This window comes from Abramis brama (genome assembly GCF_963993115.1).
Source record: "Abramis brama genome assembly, chromosome: 9".
Taxonomy (NCBI): Eukaryota; Metazoa; Chordata; class Actinopteri; order Cypriniformes; family Leuciscidae; genus Abramis; species Abramis brama.
This window is the reverse complement of record NC_139971.1, coordinates 12,689,229-12,708,822: the sequence shown is the minus strand read 5'-3', so window position 1 is coordinate 12,708,822 and position 19,594 is coordinate 12,689,229. Positions and strand designations below refer to the sequence as shown.

Below are 19,594 nucleotides of genomic sequence, written 5' to 3'. Positions count from 1 at the left end.
TGTTCATGGCACAGGAATATGTCAGGTTAAGCTCGAGGTCGTGAGGCACTGAGAACATGTGGCCGAGAAAACACTGTGTCTAGACTGGACAAAGACAATAGAACGTCCATTAGTCAGTGATATACACTGGATGCAGCATGACACTACACGACAAAACCCCGACAGTACACTTATGCCACATTCTTCAATCCATTGTGCATGGCAATTAACGCATTAATTTACACTATTTGTTAATATAATATGTTATCAAGGAATTAACACATTATGACACATTTAATTAATAAAAATTAATATATTACTTAATCTATTAATCATTAAGAATCTTTATCAGTTACTGTATGAAGTAATTAATTAATGGTTTAGTTCTTCATGAGTCATACATTAACACATGATTATCTGTGCATTAATTAAAGGGATAGTTCACCCAAAAATTCTGTCAGTAATTACTCACCCTCATGTTATTAAAGACATCGTTAATATTCATTTCCTTCTCTCTGGGCCTCGAGTTAGTTCACGTAGTGTAACAGCGCGGCGCTTCTGTGTTGTACGTCACACGCATCACACACATGACCAGCGTCGGCCAATAGTGAGCCTACGTGTGATGTACAACACAGACGCGCTGCGCAGTTATACTACGTGAACTAACTCGAGGCCCAGAGAGAAGGAAATGAATAGTGGAATAAAGTCGTTATTTTTGTTTGTTTTTGCGCACAAAAAGATATTCTCGTCGCTTGATAAACTTAAGATTGAGCCACTGTAGTCAATTGGACTATATTAACGATGTCTTTAATAACTTTTCTGGGCCGGCAAGTTTCAATCCCTTAGAAGCCTATGGAGGAGTGATCAGCTCTCAGATTTAATCAAAAATATCTTAATTTGTGTTCCGAAGATGAACGAAGGTCTTACGGGGTTGGAACTGACAGAATTTTCATTTTTGGGTGAACTATCCCTTTAAGCATGAATTAATGCATATTAGTGCACCTTTATTGTAAAGTGTTACCATAATATTCAAGTGCTTTCATGAGAAGCAATTAATTAATTTGCAATTTGTAGGCCTACATAGAATCAGCTGAGCGTTGGTCAGAGAGACAGCTAAATCTCGCTTAACGGTCAGTATGCTTCCAACCTTTTTTCTTTTGAGAGCTACTTTTTAAAAATGAAAGTGGACGAGAGCTACTCATGTAATACAATACTTAAATCTCTTAAATAATGTCTCATAACTCTCATATTAACAACTATCCAAACTGTTTTAGACCTAAAATAGTTTTTGTAGGCCTATATATGCACCTTTAAATGTCAGAGAAAAGAACAGAATCAGAGATGAAAAATAAATTATAGAAAATTGTACTTTGCATATTATACTGTAAAAACACATAATTACAGTTGATTTTATAGTGCATGATAACTAGAGATGAAATGGCATGAAAATTTCATTTCATGATTATAGATAATAAAGATATTAGCCTATTCATGATTTCATGACCAAAATGATCACGGTTATCACAGAATCCTGTTCAAAAAGTAGGCTACTAATACTACACAATAAAATTAATTCACCAAGTTTTATGTCGAAAACCAGCAAATAATAAACTTAGCATCAATATGCATTTTTTATTTACATAAACATTAAAATAATAACATTAAAAATGATGGCCAGATTTTAAAGGAGTGTCTTGCAACATGTTATCTACTAAAATGTAGGCTACAAGTTCAAATAAAGTTTTGACAAAAACGTTTTTATAAAAAGATAAACCTTGCATATTTCAGCCATTAAATCATTTTTACAATGCACATTATCTTATCTTTTATTATTAATAGTAACATTCGGTCCGATTTTCCCGTGGCGTAATCGTTGCTATGCAACCATGCACTGCGCTCTCCACAATGAAAAATACGTTTTAATAGCTAATTAATGGATTTCCACCACCGAAAAACGCTTGCTGATTTATTTACGGAGAAGAAAAAACACCCGTAGTGTTTGGGTGTACCCCATCCTTCATGTTGACTCACTGCCTGGAAAAAATGAGCGCGTCCTTCAATTATTTGAAATAACGAACTTTTGCGCGCAAAAGACGCGATATGTGAATGGCCCTTGGAGATAGCGATGTGTTGGAGACCCCTAGCCTATGCCCGCACAAAAATTTGTAGGATAAGCTTGCAATTCGATTTTGATCTCGATTCAATATCGATTCATTATTGTGTATGTGTTATGAATAATCTATGTGTATGTGTTGTCTATGGTAGGCCATGATCATTTTTGTCAAAGAAAAAAACACCTTTCTCAACTGATGTTGTAATGGAACCTGCAGCTGCAGAATATAGGCTACAATAGTATTAAAGTTTAGCAACAAGTTGATTTTTTTTATTCAATTTTTATATAAAAATAACCTACCTTTTTAATGCTATTAGAGTAAAAAAATAAAATAATGAATAGGCATATGTAATATAGTGCATATAGGCTACTCTTATTTTGACATGAATCGCATATCAGAAGCAGAGATGTATTGCGTTTTTTTTTTTATCGTGAATTATGAATGCCCTCCAAAATCACAATCTCTGGGTATTGTGGTTGTTTGGCTGGTGAATATGAACCGGTTTTTCACTGATGTTTGGATTTTATTATTGGCAGTTAAGTCTTTAGTATGGCCTAGGCTACTGTAAATAAATCTCATATTAAACGCATCTTTTCTCCCCTTCATGCTAACCAATTAGCTAGATAAACCAACAAAGTCAGTAACTTAAGAAAAAGCCTGCGTTACCATATGAACTCTGATTGGATGGTTGAGAGTATACTCATGTTTATGTAATGATCTGCTTGAAAGAAGATATCTGCAAATTAATAGATACTAGTCTGTTTTGATATCATCTATTTATTTATGACTAGTAAGTATTCCGATTTTGACTAGTATCTTTTAAAATATTACTAGTACTTATTCATTAGATACTAGTACTTATTCATTAGATACTAGTACCTATTAATTAGATACTAGTACTTATTAATTAGCTGCTAGTACTTATTCATTAGATACTAGTATCTTTTGTAATTATTACTAGTAACTATTCTTATGTTACTAGTCACAACTGCTTTTTTACTAGTATTATGTTTTGACTAGTCAGAACGGCAACTGGAGAGTTCAATTAAAAATCTTACTAGTAAAATAAAAAATCTTACTAGTAACATTTGGAATAAATACTAGTATCTAATAAATAGGTACTAGTATCTATTGAATAAGTACTAGTAGCTAATTAATAAGTACTAGTATCTAATTAATAGGTACTAGTATCTAATGAATAAGTACTAGTATCTAATGAATAAGTACTAGTAGCTAATTAATAATTACTAGTATCTAATTAATAGGTACTAGTATCTAATGAATAAGTACTAGTATCTAATGAATAAGTACTAGTATCTATTGAATAAGTACTAGTATCTAATTAATAGGTTCTAGTATCTAATGAATAAGTACTAGTATCTATTGAATAAGTACTAGTAGCTAATGAATAAGTATTAGTATCTAATGAATAAGTACTAGTATCTATTGAATAAGTACTAGTAGCTAATGAATAAGTACTAATATCTATTTAATAGGTACTAGTATCTAATGACTTAGTACTAGTATTTATTGAATACCGTAAAACTTCAAATAATAGCCCAGGCTTTTATTTTCCCAAATCGCCGAACTGCACCGGCTTGTATTTGAGACAGGCGTCTATATGAGACAGGCCTTTAATTTAGTGTTGAGACTTCACCCTGTGCTGCAATATTCATTTAGTTTTACATTCATTTACAGAAATCAGCTGGTTGAATGAAAATTGCTTATGTTATCGGATTTTCAGATGATATTCTCAATTCATTCAGTTAACGGACGCTCTGAGGTAAAGTGAATTCAGACTGCAGACTAAGCAACGATTGTATTTAATTGTACAGTTCAATCATAACATAGTACAGGCATGATCTTAATTCCATAATGTCCTTAAACACAACAATATTGCTGGCCATTAACTGACAAGGTGCGCGTCCGGTGTGCGATACCTCGAGTTGTCATAGACGCGACACGGCGCTAACTCTCTCTGCCTGCCTTGCTTGCGCTAACAGCTCCCGTCCAGATCATAGACTGTAAAAAAGTCTGCCAGGGCTCTCTTGCGTGCGCAATCTGCTCCATAGAACTGGCTTAAACAGACGATCTGACGGGTTTTAGAAGATTAAATACAACCCGAAACTAAAAAACAGACCAGGCCTCTATTTGAGACCGGCCTTTATTTATCCAAACCTGTAGCCACACCAGGCGTGTAAAAGAGACAGGCGTCTATTTGGGACTCGGCTATTATTTGAAGTTTTACGGTAAATACTAGTATCTAGTAATAGGTACTAGTATCTAAAAAATAAGTACTAGTACCTAATGAATAACTACTAGTATCTAATAAATACGTACTAGTCACAATTGGAATACACACTAGTCAGAACTGAAAAATTTATATTTGAATGACAGATCCCCATAGAAGTCAATGGCAAAAAATTAAAATTTGTTACTAGATAAGAACTAGTATCTAATGAATAAGTACTAGTATCTATTGAATAAGTACTAGTATCTTTAAAAACGTACTAGTACCTAAAGAATAAGCACTGCCCTGCTGGAAAAACCAGCATAGACCAGCATAGCTGGTCATACCAGCTAGACCAGCATATGTTGTGTTTTGGTGCTGGTATGCTGGTGACCAGCATGGGATGCTGGTATGCTGGTGACCAGCATGGGATGCTGGTATGCTGGTGTGACCAGCCTGGGATGCTGGTGTGCTGGTGTGACCAGCATGGGATGCTGGTATGCTGGTGTGACCAGCCTGGGATGCTGGTGTGCTGGTGTGACCAGCATGGGATGCTGGTGTGCTGGTATGCTTGCTGTATGCATTAATTAAATACATCCCATGCTGGTCACACCAGCACCAACATTGGATGCTGGTTACACACATTGGAAACTATGCTGGTAAACAGTAATAGATGTTAAGGATGGTAGCCTGTTCACCAGGGTGGAATGCAGGACAGCTACATTTAATTTTGGTATGATGAAAATCATGAAAATACAAGCTTACATTAATACTAATACATTAATGTAACAAGTTCATTTAATAATAACAAGTAAACATTAATACGTTAATACAATAATAACAATTATTTAACAAAAATCAACACTCTTCTGGCTCAACAAGCAAATTACAATAAAACACATTAACAACAATTGATCTTAATTAAGTGCTCACTATGGGGTTCCAAAAATGAGTCAACTGCTTTGTGCTTTGTACTACACATTTGTCCTTGTCAACAGTAACCTGCTAACAGTTGCCTACTTTTTCAGATAAATTAGTATAAGTTGATGTGTATGCTCTCTGTTTATGTCGTTTTGTTCTGTCATCCTTACTGTATTGATCCTACTTTTTCAGGTAAATTACTAAATGTTGATGTGCATGTTCTTTGTTTATGTCGTTTTGTTCTGTTGTCCTCAGTGTCATCTTAACTGTCGTCTTGTTCTGTCATCTTAACTGTTGTCTCTTTCTGTTGTCTTGTTCTGTCGTCTTAACTGTTGTCTCGTTCTGTCGTCTTGTTCTGTCGTCTTGTTCTGTCGTCTCTTTCTGCAAGACGACAGAACAAGACGACAGAACGAGACGACAGAACAAGACGACAGAAAGAGACGACAGAACGAGACGACAGAAGATGGCAGAAAGAGACGACAGAACGAGACGACAGAACGAGACGACAGAAAGAGATGGCAGAAAGAGACGACACAGAGACGACAGAACAAGAAGACAGAAAGAGATGACAGAAAGAGACGACAGAAAGAGACGACAGAAAGAGACGACAGAACAAGACGACAGAAAGAGATGGCAGAAAGAGACGACACAGAGACGACAGAACGAGACGACAGAAAGAGATGGCAGAAAGAGACGACAGAAAGAGACGACAGAACAAGAAGACAGAAAGAGATGGCAGAAAGAGACGACACAGAGACGACAGAACGAGACGACAGAACAAGACGACAGAACGAGACAACAGTTAAGACGACAGAACAAGACGACAGAAAGAGACGCCAGAACAAGACGACAGAAAGAGACGACAGAACGAGACGACAGAACAAGACGACAGAACGAGACAACAGTTAAGACGACAGAACAAGACGACAGAAAGAGATGGCAGAAAGAGACTACACAGAGACGACAGAACAAGAAGACAGAAAGAGATGGCAGAAAGAGACGACACAGAGACGACAGAACGAGACGACAGAAAGAGATGGCAGAAAGAGACGACAGAAAGAGACGACAGAACAAGAAGACAGAAAGAGATGGCAGAAAGAGACGACAGAAAGAGACGACAGAACAAGAAGACAGAAAGAGATGGCAGAAAGAGACGACACAGAGACGACAGAACGAGACGACAGAAAGAGATGGCAGAAAGAGACGACAGAAAGAGACGACAGAACAAGAAGACAGAAAGAGATGGCAGAAAGAGACGACAGAAAGAGACGACAGAACAAGAAGACAGAAAGAGATGGCAGAAAGAGACGACACAGAGACGACAGAACGAGACGACAGAACAAGACGACAGAACAAGACGACAGAACAAGACGACAGAACAAGACGACAGTTAAGACGACAGAACAAGACGACAGAACGAGACAACAGTTAAGACGACAGAACAAGACGACAGAAAGAGACGACAGAACGAGACGACAGAACAAGACGACAGAACGAGACAACAGTAAAGACGACAGAACAAGACAACAGAAAGACACGACAGAACGAGACGACAGAAAGAGACGACAGAACAAGACGACAGAACAAGACGACAGAACGAGACAACAGTTAAGACGACAGAACAAGACGACAGAAAGAGACAACAGTTAAGATGACAGAACAAGACGACAGTTAAGATGACACTGAGGACGACAGAACAAATCAACATAAACAAAGAACATGCACATCAACATTTAGTAATTTACCTGAAAAAGTAGGATCAATACAGTAAGGATGACAGAACAAAACGACATAAACAGAGAGCATACACATCAACTTATACTAATTTATCTGAAAAAGTAGGCAACTGTTAGCAGGTTACTGTTGACAAGGACAAATGTGTAGTACAAAGCACAAAGCAGTTGACTCATTTTTGGCACAAATGGAACCCCATACTCACATTTAAAGTTTTTTTTTTAGTCTGTTAATGTCCATTATTTTTTCTGTGATGAACCGTCCGGCCTTTATCCATCTGGCCTGCAACTCTGTCTCCTCCACTTTCTTTCTGTCAAGCCACTCCTTGAAGCAGACTGAAAAGAAATGAACAGATAAATAGTGATGCTTGTGTCGCACCAGAACAAATAAAAATGTATTACTCCATAACCCAGTACTTGGCATCCCACAAAGACCTTCTGGCTACTGCTACCTTTTAATGTCTGAAGTTTCTGGGGGGTTAAAGGCTGTCTGCTGGTTTTGGTTGTGGGGCATTCCTTCCCTGTGAGACTTCTTTCCGCCAGAGTCTTAGTGCCCCAGATTGCCACTGCCAACTCCTTCACAAATAAGGAATCCCGCGTGCTGTTTTGAATCCTTGACCAGGCCTCTCTGCGCACTCGAACATCTCCCCCCAAGTGAATCTGACAAAATTTAAAACAAAAATAATCAAGGTACTAGATTGTACAAATGCATACAAAATGTATTAAAACTTTAAGTGTACTGTAGTTGGGGGTTCTTATATTAATCCATGCACACAGATGACGACCCTTACGAAAAATAAGTTTATTCAAGTGTTCCATTAGTATACTTCTTTTAAACTAAAAATAAGAAAGTATACTTTCAGTCTACATTTTATATACTTCTCAAAAATATACTTAAACATTACTTAAGTATACTTTATAAACTTAACTTGAAGTATATTTCATTTTCGTAAGGGCGAGGGCAATGCTGTACCTCATCTCCTTTTGAAGATACAGAGGGTTCCACCTCATTCAAACAGCCAGACTCTGCAACTATATACAAAATAATGTCAATGTACTCAATATACATATTTACCCTCTTGCATCAGGGCCTATAGTTTGGTAAAAATGGACCATGATAGATTTCAGATATCTGTGACTGTGAGTAATATATTTGTTATGTATATCCTTACTTTGTAAGGTCTCCTTTGGGCTTGGGGCTCCAGGGTCTTTGACAGTTAGAAAGAAAACAAACATATCACAAATATGACAGAAGATGGAAAACATGACAACAAAGAATATACTTTATAAACCCTCAAAGATCACAGCTGAAGTACTCCAATAACTTATAGTCTTCCCCAATCCCAATGCTATTTCTTTGATTTGTATCTTATTATTAGCTGGTTTAAATGGGGGGTGGGGGGTGTCCTCCTTACCACTGCACTTTGCTGTTGATGAGGATTTCAGTGCCTTCAGCAATTGTTGCTGCAATTGCATGTTTAGAGAACGTAGTTCTTTATTCTCTGCCTCAATTTCTGCTCTGAGTTTCTCCTGCTCCTCTAACCTATAATAGACGGACATAGTGTATGTCATGATTAGCTGACATTATAAGAAAGAAAAAATATATATATATTTTAATATATTAGGTGTTATCTAGCTACTTATAGTATATCCACCTAGTTCTGCTATGGTGCTCTGACAAGCAGGTTAAATCAAACATTGGGCTAAAGATCAATTCTCTTGTCAGAACACATTAAGGCTATTCAAAAATCACTTACTTGTTTGTAGTTTCCTGCAGTTGCAGAGACATATTGTTTATTTTTTTTAGGTAGAGATGTTGCTTCTTTTTTGCCTCCTCAAAAAGTTTTTCTGGTACAACCCCACCATCATCATCATCATCCTCTTCTGACAATGAGTCAGACAGGGTTTGAGCTCTCATTATCTTGCTTGGAGTTGGGCAGAGTGGAGACTGTTTTCTTCTAATTTTTCTCTCTTTTAGCAAGGTTAAGAGATTATTTTGTTTGGCCTCTTCTGCAGCTTTTTTCTGATTTGTCTATAAACATGGATAAAAGCATAATTAGGAAAAAGCATCACAGTGTATTGCAAGACTCCCACACATCCAAACACTCCCACCCCCCCCCCCACCCCCCATCCCATAGTTATATTTTCACTATAACTTGTATTCTGTAGTTACATTCAAGTGCCACACGATGGCACTAGCTGTAATTACAGTTGGCAATAGCTATAATTACAGTTAACAGGAAAAACGATAGCAGATCAGCAGCAGCACATTAATTTACCAATTTTACACAACTATTAAGTTAGCTAACATCGGAACTATAACAGCAATATCAACTTTACATTTACTGCTTTGGCTTCCTCTGCCTCGGAGCGCGACCGTGGAGGCGTGGTCTCCTTCAGGAGTCTCACACGGACCCGCTTACCCTTGGCCAGTTCCTCCTCGATCTCTTCTCTGGACTCTGGAATGTTAATAACACTGAATGTAAGTACTTGAAAGCACCTGCTATAACGTTATACTCTGTCATGCAATACTAACACCGGTAGCATTGCGTCCTCTGTCCTAAGCGCTTACTAGCTTTGCTAGCGCGTTAGCCAAAACTCGTATCCCAGTTAATAGACGTAAGTTACTATAGTTAGTAAGTTATTAAAGTTAAAGTATTTCCAAGTTGGACATTTATGTTATTGATGAACTATTGGAGATAACGTTATTACGACTCACCCTTTAGGAACAATATTTGTCCCTTGAAAAACTTCTCTTGCCAGCGCACCCAGTAAGTTTTAGTGAGGTCACTAACGTTAAGGTCAAAGTCCTTAATGTAGGATATGGGGACGATTTCTTTACACCCGTCCTCTATATATTTCACATAGGCGAACATATTTTCTATTCTGTTGTATAGTTAGGTAGATTTAAGTAGATTTGTTGAGTGAAGTTGTCTGTAAAATGACAAGTAACGGTTACCTCACGAGCGAATTTAACTCTAACGGCGGGAAGCGCGAGATGCACTGTTGCCTTGGTTACAGACTGCAGTCATATACTGTATAGTGTGTCTTATAGGCCGGGAGCCAGGTCCACTCCTCAGGATGTTTTTGCTACCTTTTTTTCACTATTATTTCCTATTATCTTATACCTTGGGCCATCACAAGTTGATAATAACCACCCCCAACTCGGCCCCGTTTGGTCTCAGGGGCCAAAAAACACCCTTTTTGGGAAAAGCTTTTGGCGGAATGATGTAATTGTGAATATAAAGGTACTGCAGCTACATAAATGGCCATATAACCCTAAAATTTTGCAGGGTGTATCCTGACACATAGGGGAAACTAGCAGAAAAAGATTCTGGGCATTGCTGCCTTTTTTCTGTCAAATATCACCCTCAAAATACCCCAAAAGACTAAAAAATGGCTGTCCGCCTGACAAATTGTCATCAAAAGTGATCATTTTCAAGCATTTTATTATATATATCACTGCCTCAAATGTACATGAAAAACTTCCCAAGTTTATAAGCTTTAATTTAAGTCCAAGATGACCTTTCTATCTAGAGGATTATAGCTGGTATAACCAAAGTTCTCCACTGTACCTCAAATCGGAGAAAACAGAACTTTCAAGCATTACCATTCCTTATGGGTTCCATAAGTCCACAAAGTCCTCGCAACACAAGGAATAAAGATGACTCTAGTGTGTAGTCTGTTATCAAAAAACCAACCTTCAATAGAGTAAACGTTAGTAACCTTCTGTACAGGTAAACATTCTTTACAGCCAAATGGCGAAACTAAAATACAGCTCAAACATAAAATAGAAAACATTTTTTTGGTTCTTAGATCTTTTTGCTGCTTATCCATGCTGTACTTCGACGACTGGTCATGTTAGTGTGCTGTATTAGTGTAGAATATAAACTCTCAATCATCATTTTCCTCATCTTCATCTATATTTGTATGGATTTCATCAGTTTTTGGAGCCAAGCACTTCGATGTGTTCTACATACCTTCAAGGAGATTGTGAAACTGAGCGAGCTTCTTCTTCTTCGGACCTCTCCACACTGGTGCGGGTGACAGCACAGCAGCGCGAGCGGTCTTATTTCTCTCTCTTTCTTTTCTTTTTGCTTTTGTTTTGACTTGAGCAAACAAAAAGCTGTTCTCACAGCTGGTAAGGTGCGCTTTAGAGCACTCAAAGGCGATGTGGTCGAGAACTTTGCCCAGCAGAAACTGGCTGAAAAGCAGACTGAGACCATCAAGCACATCCTGCCGCGGCGGTCAGCTGCTGCCTCCATCCCATTGCCCGCAGCCCCTCAGTCTGCTCGTCGCCGGGGCGGCCTTCTGTGTCTGCCCTCGCTCCCGCGCCGCAGCAGCAGCCTCCACCTAAGCGGAGCCAAGGAGCCAGTCGCAGGCAGGCCCCCCCCACCCGTCCAGGCCCCTGCCAAGCAGGTCGGTAAAGCCAAGAGCAAGCAGCCCTAGGACGGGCGACATGAAGATGGATCGGTCCATCCACTCCACTACAGTGAGAGCAGCCGATGCCCATGTCTTGCGAGCAGAGATCGCAGTCCTACTAGGACGCGATAGAGTCAGTCCCTCCAGCCGATATGAGGTCAGTGCACTACAGTCCCTACTTTATTGTAACCAAGAAATGTGGTGGGTTCAAAATGCTCATGCAGAAACGCATTTTCCCTTCGGGCTGTCCCTGTCTCCCTGTGTCTTCACAAAAGTCACGGAGGGGACCCTTGTTCCCATGAGAGAACAGGGCGTGCACATCCTGAACTATTTCGACGACTGACACATATTAGCACACTCTCGAGATCAGTTATGCGAACACAGGGACCTCGTGCTCAGGCACCTCAGCCAGTTGCGTCTTCCGGCCAACTGGGAGAAGAGCAAACTCGCCCCCATGCAGAGGATCTCTTTTCTCGGTATGGAGTTGGATTCGGTCGCACAGACAGCACGCCTCACAGAGCAAACACGCTCAGTCGGTGCTGAAATGCTTGAACAACTTCAAAGGTAGGACCCTGTGCAAAGTCAGGGAGGACGAGGAGCAGGTCCTTCTGGTGGCCCCCTATTGGCCCACCCGGACCTGGTTCCCAGAAATCATGCTCCTCGTGACAGTCCCTCCCATTCCTCTGAGGAAGGATCTTCTGACTCAGAGACAGGGCACCATATGGCACCCACGTCCAGACCTCTGGAAACTCCATCTCTGGTTCTAGGTGACTTACCCCCAGAGGTACTTAACACCATCACTTCTGCACGGGCGCTGTCCCTGAGACGTGTGCCTTGAAGTGGAACCTGTTCGTCAAGTGGTTTTCTTCTCGCCGAGAGGACCCCCGAAGATGTTCAATAGGGTCCGTGCTTTCCTTCTTGCAGCAAGGGTTGGAGCGAAGGCTGTCTCTATCCACCCTCAAAGTACATGCTGCTGCTATTTCAGCTTATCACGACCACATAGATGGCAAAACAGTTGCCATCTATGTGCCATCTATGGAAAGCACGAACTGGTCGTCAGGTTCCTTAGGGGGGCGAGAAGGTTAAACCCTCCTCGTCCCCCCTCCATACCCTCTTGGGACCTTTCCCTGGTGTTTCAAGGTCTTCAGGATGCTCCCTTTGAGCCTTTGAAGTCAGCAGACTTAAAGCTTCTCTCTTTGAAGATTTTGCTGCTGATTGCACTGGCCTCTATCAAGAGGGTAGGGGGCCTGCAAGCATTTTCGGTCGACGAATCGTGCCTAGAGTTCGGGGCGGGTGACAACCATGTTGTACTGAGACCTCGGCCTGGCTATGTGCCCAAGGTTCCTACCACTCCCTTCAAAGATCAGGTGTTAGGCTGGGTTCCATATGTGTATACTTCCACGGCTGCTCCTAATCGAAGCCCCGTGTCTTTTCCTTGGGCTAAGTTACCCAATATTCATATGCAGTACAACCTTCGGGCTAGTCCATATGTATTTTTCCACATAACTCCCTTGAAGAAAGTGGCTTCCGCAGCGTTCCCCTTCCATAGAATGGGCACTCTTTCTCAGTGTTATCCAATAATCTCACTGTATGGGTTAACATGGAACAACAGTGATGGATACGCTCTGTGTAAGCCCTTTCCTATCGTCCGTCCAGGCAAGAAGGGGTACAGGCTTGCACCGGGCGCTAGATGGGGTGCAGCAGCTGTGGCGCTTTGGGAGGGATTCCTATCAGTCGGTCAAGACATACGTCGAGAGTGACCGACCGATAAGGGAACATCTTGGTTACATATGGTAACCCTCGTTCCCTGAGGGAGGGAACGGAGACGTACATCCCATCATCACATCTGCTGCTGCCCACGGGGGCGGCCAGCTTACCAGGCTTGGCTCCTCAGCAAAAAAGGAGCTCACCTTGCACCTTCTGCTCATTATATACCTGCGCTGCGAGGCTTAACAGTTGATGCAAATGACTGTATGCCAATGTGTATTGGCTCGTTTTAGTTTTACTCGAAGTAGATTGGCCTCTCTAGCGAGATTACTATCAGTCGGTCACGACGTACGTCTCTGTTCCCTCCCTCAGGGAACGAGGGTTACCATATGTAACCGAGACGTTTCGCCATTTGGCTGTAAACAATGTTTACCTGTACAGAAGGTTACTAACGTTTACTCTATTGAAGGTTGGCTTTTTGATAACAGACAGCACACTAGGGTCATCTTTATTCCTTGTGTTGTGAGGACTTTGTGGACTTTAATAAATCTCTCATTTGGCTAATTGATTTTGTGTGAATGTACCCTTTGTTGCACCCTGACCCCAGTCCACCTAGGGCAGGGCTATTCTATTGGCAGCCTGTGGGCCACATACGGCCCGCCAATCATCTCAATCTGTTCCAAAGGCACTGCAACCTCCCTCCGCCTCTTTTCCTGGTGGTGTGGCTACATTTGGTTAGATATGCGAGTGGCCATAGTGGCGCGTGCAGCTGTACGTCTATACGCACTGTGTATACCATGAACGCTCCGACTAACCTGAGAAATGTTTTCAGTCCGAATATTTCAGCAGTTATTATGTGTGTCCCGTATTTCTGTCGACTGAACCAGCGATACCAATCATTTGTGAATGGTGTGAATCTTTTGTTCAATCTTTGGTTCAATTATTTCCTTTCCATGAATTGGCTAAATGCGCTTGCATTATGGTCTGAAACGATTCAGATTCGTTCGGACCGCTCTGTCACTGAATCATCTGAAGCTGTTTCTCGGTCAGTAACAACAAATATAGAACAAATAGCGCTGTTTTCAGTTTAGTTTCAGTTCAACTCGCAGTTTAGTTTACTTTGAACTACGCAGCACCGCCCAGTGGATAACAGAACGCAAGCTTAAAGGAGTTGCGTTTACTCCCGGTTCTGGGGCCTCATTTATAAACGTTGCGTACGCACAAAAGAACGCGTACGCCGCTCTCTACGCAGTAATTGGTATTTATAAAAAGCAAACTTGACGGGAAAATGTGCGGTCCTTCACGGTGTACGCACAAAAACGGGTGAAATGAGATTGATTGTGATTTATTAAGGGAAAACTGCGTAGGATGTGCGTGCGCACGGTTTTATAAATCTGAATATTTCTGTGCGTACGCACGTCCTATGTTTCATCCGTACGCCACTTCTGACACAAATCCTACGCAAAGTTTTGTAAATGAGGCCCCTGGACACTATTATTAAACAGCATTGCGACATCCAGTGAGAAGTGGTTCAATTCGACACACCTCTGTTACAAACCATAAATCACTCGATGATTTAACTAGTTTTAAATCAGATGAAACAGCCTCAACATTCCCAACACACCTGATGAGGTAAACAGCAGAAACATTGTGCCATGAACGAAGTTAGAAGACTTTAAATCCCCTAATCACCACCTTTACATTTACCATGAATTGTAGTGTAGTAATTTACTATGGTTTGGCCAGAAATGTGGAATATTTATACTGAATACTAACTTATAGTCATTTAGGCCTATATTGCAGTAGATTAATTAGGTTGGTAGAGGAATATACAATTCATTTTGTGTATAGTTTTTACCTGTGTTTAGGCATTTTCTTATACAGTGGTAGTGAGTGAGTAACCATCTAGGTTTTACCTGTGGTTATCAAGTCTCACTGTTAGAATATTTTCATTTAAGCCTATAATAATTATAAATAAAATAATTCTTACCAATAGCTATGATCTTGTATAATTCATATTTTTGTACATATCTGTAAATAAGTTATTTATTAAATACTCATAAATCTGCATACTGTTGGGTACCACATTTCCAAGTAAATACAATATTTTTTTAGGTTTACTTTACCTTATTTATTGATACTGTTATGTTTCAATAAGTAATAAATAATGTTTCAATAAATAAGCTAAACCCACCGGCCCTCCTCAACATTTCGAATTAATAATCCGGCCCTCGAATGAAGCTAATTGAATAGCCCTGACCTAGGGGCATAACATTGCTCACTTTTCATGCAATTCATTTCATATAGTATAGCTCATAAGTCAAGTCTCAACTTTTGTTTAAGACATTGTTCATATGTAAAAAATATGCTTAATCCAATATGGAATGGTAATGCTTGAAAGTTCTGTTTTCTCCGATTTGAGGTACAGTGGAGAACTTTGGTTATACCAGCTATAATCCTCTAGATAGAAAGGTCATCTTGGACTTAAATTAAAGCTTATAAACTTGGGAAGTTTTTCATGTACATTTGAGGCAGTGATATATATAATAAAATGCTTGAAAATGATCACTTTTGATGACAATTTGTCAGGCGGACAGCCATTTTTTAGTCTTTTGGGGTATGTTGAGGGTGATATTTGACAGAAAAAAGGCAGCAATGCCCAGAATCTTTTTCTGCTAGTTTCCTCTATGTGTCAGGATACACCCTGCAAAATTTTAGGGTTATATGGCCATTTATGTAGCTGCAATACCTTTATATTCACAATTACATCATTCCGCCAAAAGCTTTTCCCAAAAAGGGTGTTTTTTGGCCCCTGAGACCAAACGGGGCCGAGTTGGGGGTGGTCATTATCAACTTGTGATGGCCCAAGGTATAAGATAATAGGAAATAATAGTGAAAAAAAGGTAGCAAAAAACATCCTGAGGAGTGGACCTGGCTCCCGGCCTATTAGCTCCCACTATAGAATGATAAAGTTAAAGGGTTTATTAAACACGTCTGTATAACAGCACAGTTCCACAATGATTATAATGTTGAATCAACAACTCTCTAAAGCAGTTTCAACAATAGCAGTATAAAGCAGTCTTATAATCTTCATGGAGTAGGATTTATTACAGAACTGTTGAATTGAGGCTGCATCAGTTGTACAAAATAATCTGGCAACTAAGTGTGTCACACTTTTTAGTGCAATAATCCTAGTCATCTAGTTGGCAAATTGCTGGTAAACTAAAAAGCTCAATTAATACAGACAGACAAAGGATTAGAAAACATTTCCAACAATGTTACCTGATAAATATGATTTATTAATACCCTTATTTTAGTAACGTAATTACTTTGTAAATTCAACATCCTATTCATGAATATGTCTGATAATTATTATGTCCTTTTTTAATTTTAGAATGTCAAAACGCCTCTACAAATTGTACTTAGAGCCTAAGAGCAGAGTTACATTTCCCTGTGCAAGACTGAAAAGAGGACATTTGGATGTAAGTCAGTTCATGAGAAATATGTTGTAATCCTAGGTATCAATATTATATAATTATATTGTATTCAAAGAATGTATGACTTCAGTCTTACCTGAAGATGTTCTTTTAAAGGTGGCAGATGGTTCAGGAGATGCAGATGTTGAGGTGAGAGAGTAATTTTTTTTTTTAAATTAAAAATTTCCCATTAGGCTTTACTACATTGAGTACAGTTTTTTTTACTCTGTGCTTGTGCCATCTCTTCATGATCCTGTGCAGACCATGTCTCCTTCTGGCGATATTCAGCTGGATCCAGATGACACGGCCAACATGGTGAGCTCTTCTACCAACCACACCTGCAGGCTTGTGGCATATTGTTTTTTGAAATTGTTGTCTAAAAGTTACTCCTGGTTGTTCAGGTTTTGGATTTCACCGGTGACCACATAGATCAAGGGGACAGAATCAATCCACACCTGAGCACTGCAGATGTTGAGGTGAGAGCAAGGTCGCCCATAAGGGCCTGTGTCATAATGAAACACCCCCTTCAATTGTATTAATAAATGACAATTTTTTACTTATTTCATCTATTAACTCTCACTTGTTCCTACTCACTCATTACATGGCACACTTATTTATTTATTTTATTTATTTATTTATGTCTTGCGACGTCATACGACGTATGTCTTGATTTATTTCAAAATTGTTGCTGCATACCCTTCTGACACTGGGTAGTTGCGCCCCTGAGTCTGGGTGAGAGATGGATCTACTTTTTAAATTAGTGAAAGACATAATTGGGCTTTACTACATTTAGTACTGTTCTTCTTGATCCTGTGCAGACAATGTCTCCATCTGGCGATCTTCATCTTCAGCTGGATCCAGATGACACGGCCAACATGGTGAGCTCTTCTACCAACCACACCTTACAGGCTTGTTGCATGTTGTTGTTGTTGTTGTTGTTAAAATTGTTGTCTAAAAGTAGGGCTGGGTATCGTTTAAAGAAATTCGATACTGATACCTTGACTTCGATACCGGTTCCTGAACGGTACTTTTTCCGATACCAATTTTACGAAAGAAAAAAAAATCCGATTTAACAACATTACCTTAAAAAAATGAAAAGTGAACAGAGATTATGTAAGGGTTAATGCCTGACGAGGTGTCCATTGTCAGGTATTAATGGACGACGGCGAGGCGTGAACCGTACGACGCGCAGCGTACTTCCGCCGAAGTCCGCTTATACCATGGTTACTTGCCAAATAACACATTTTTAAAACATTAGTTTATATTTTAATTAGTTTTACAATCGAAATCTAAAGTTTTTACAAACAATAACTTGGTTTCCCTGGTTACACCTGACAGTTTATTTACTAGGTGTCCTCTATCACTTTTTAATGGACACCCTGCAGCCAGTCAGAATCGAGTATTCACCCAGACCATGGTATAAGCGCTGAATTAGAGACGGTAAAAATGAGTGGGTCACGCCCGAAAACCGCAACAGGCCAATCGTGGCTTAGCAACCGTATTTAGGCGAAGGGTCAATTCCGAGTCCTTATAGCAGCAGGAATAAAAAGCGGTTCTTAAACTGGATTGTTATGGTGGAAAAAAGACATGTAGTGTCTCCTAGACTGTATCCTGCTTTTATGAGCCTTCATTTTAAAACACCCATTTGCTGTTTGGTGCATGTTTTGTTGAATTATTTTTTCAAATGTTTCTTTGTGCTTTCAGGTACTGCCTCTTGCTGCCAACCGCGGAGAAAATGAAAGTGAAGTTAGACCAGGTTCAAGCTGCGCAAATCTTGAGGTCAGGGCACAACCCGTTCTGTGACAGCAGTCAGTAGGGCTGTACAATATGACCAAAATGTCATATCCTATTTCATACCCCGATAACGATACATATCTCGATAACAGGGCTCCTAATTAAAAAAATCTAGGAGCACAGTCCAAAATTTAGGAGCACAGATAATTGAACGTTTTTCAATGACACAATATTACTGTGCCACATATAACATGCACAAGTATGGAGAGCATGAGAAAAGAGAATTCAGAAACATAGCATCTTACAGAAGTTTATGTGATGAAGTTGGGGTCGGCGTGACTGAGACTCATGCTTTTATTACTCAAAACAATAATAAACAAAAGGCGCGCACACAGCACTTGCACCGTAGCCTCGCTACAGCATTAAAGGACAAATCCAGTGAAAAATGAACCTAGGGGTAATTAACACATGGTTACCGAGTCGATCGTTCCCTGAGATGCGTTTTCATGATAATCGAATATAAAGTGTTTTATCTTTAAAAACAGATAAGCCTTGTTAGTGATAACAACTAGCGATTTACTTTTACTTAATCTGTGCCCCATATACTATTGTTAAGAGCTAATCTGTTTTTAAAGATAAAACACTTTATATTCGATTATCATGAAAACGCATCTCAGGGAACGATCGACTCGGTAACCATGTGTTAATTACCCCTAGGTTAATTTTTCACTGGAATTGTCCTTTAACAACACTTTTTCACTTTCTCCTATCACTCTCTCCACCTCCGACGTACGAGTCCTAGTCCTCCTCTCTCTCTCGTCTCTGAGTCGACAGCGGCTTATATCCCGTCTCTCCACGCCAATTACTGCAAAAAGACACAGGTGTTTGTCATTTGCACTTGACCTACTTACATACCGCTTGTCTCCTTTCTCTCTCTCCCATTATAGACCGTGCTGAACCACGCCCCCCTCGCCACAGTTTACCTTTACCTACCTTCCTCAATTAATAAAATATCATGAGTTACCGTTGGAATTTCTGTAACTCATGATATTTATTTGCATCATAAAGGTTTATGGAATAAAGAATAAGTTAACGCTATAGTTTAACTGCTTAGTAAGGTCATCACTCTTCCAGTGACAAACATGGCATTAGCTAGATTTGTGGGTAATCTAATTTAGCAAATGTAAGCGATGTTAAAGAGTATTTAGAAGCGACGAATTAGGGAGAACCATTGTCATTAATTGGCTGTTATAAACCCCAATACCGATTTAAATTAAA

General features: G+C 39.7%; 1 protein-coding gene and 1 long non-coding RNA gene across 2 annotated transcripts; both read right to left on the bottom strand.

Annotated features, from left to right (window-relative positions):
- Positions 1-7,435: 7,435 nt before the first annotated feature.
- Positions 7,436-8,286, bottom strand: LOC311090128. Its single transcript, XR_014607842.1, has 3 exons — positions 8,150-8,286; positions 7,951-8,009; positions 7,436-7,637 (listed from the first exon to the last, which is right to left on the bottom strand). It is a non-coding gene; the product is annotated as an uncharacterized lncRNA (long non-coding RNA).
- A 16-nt stretch (positions 8,287-8,302) lies between these two features.
- Positions 8,303-9,951, bottom strand: LOC311089489 (uncharacterized protein; the record flags this gene model as incomplete). Its single annotated transcript, XM_084124212.1, has 5 exons — positions 9,697-9,951; positions 9,318-9,436; positions 8,735-9,009; positions 8,358-8,520; positions 8,303-8,326 (listed from the first exon to the last, which is right to left on the bottom strand). The coding sequence occupies exons 1-5, from the start codon at positions 9,851-9,853 to the stop codon at positions 8,303-8,305; spliced, it is 738 nt and encodes a 245-aa protein (XP_083980338.1). The 5' UTR covers positions 9,854-9,951.
- Between the last annotated feature and the right edge of the window lie 9,643 nt (positions 9,952-19,594).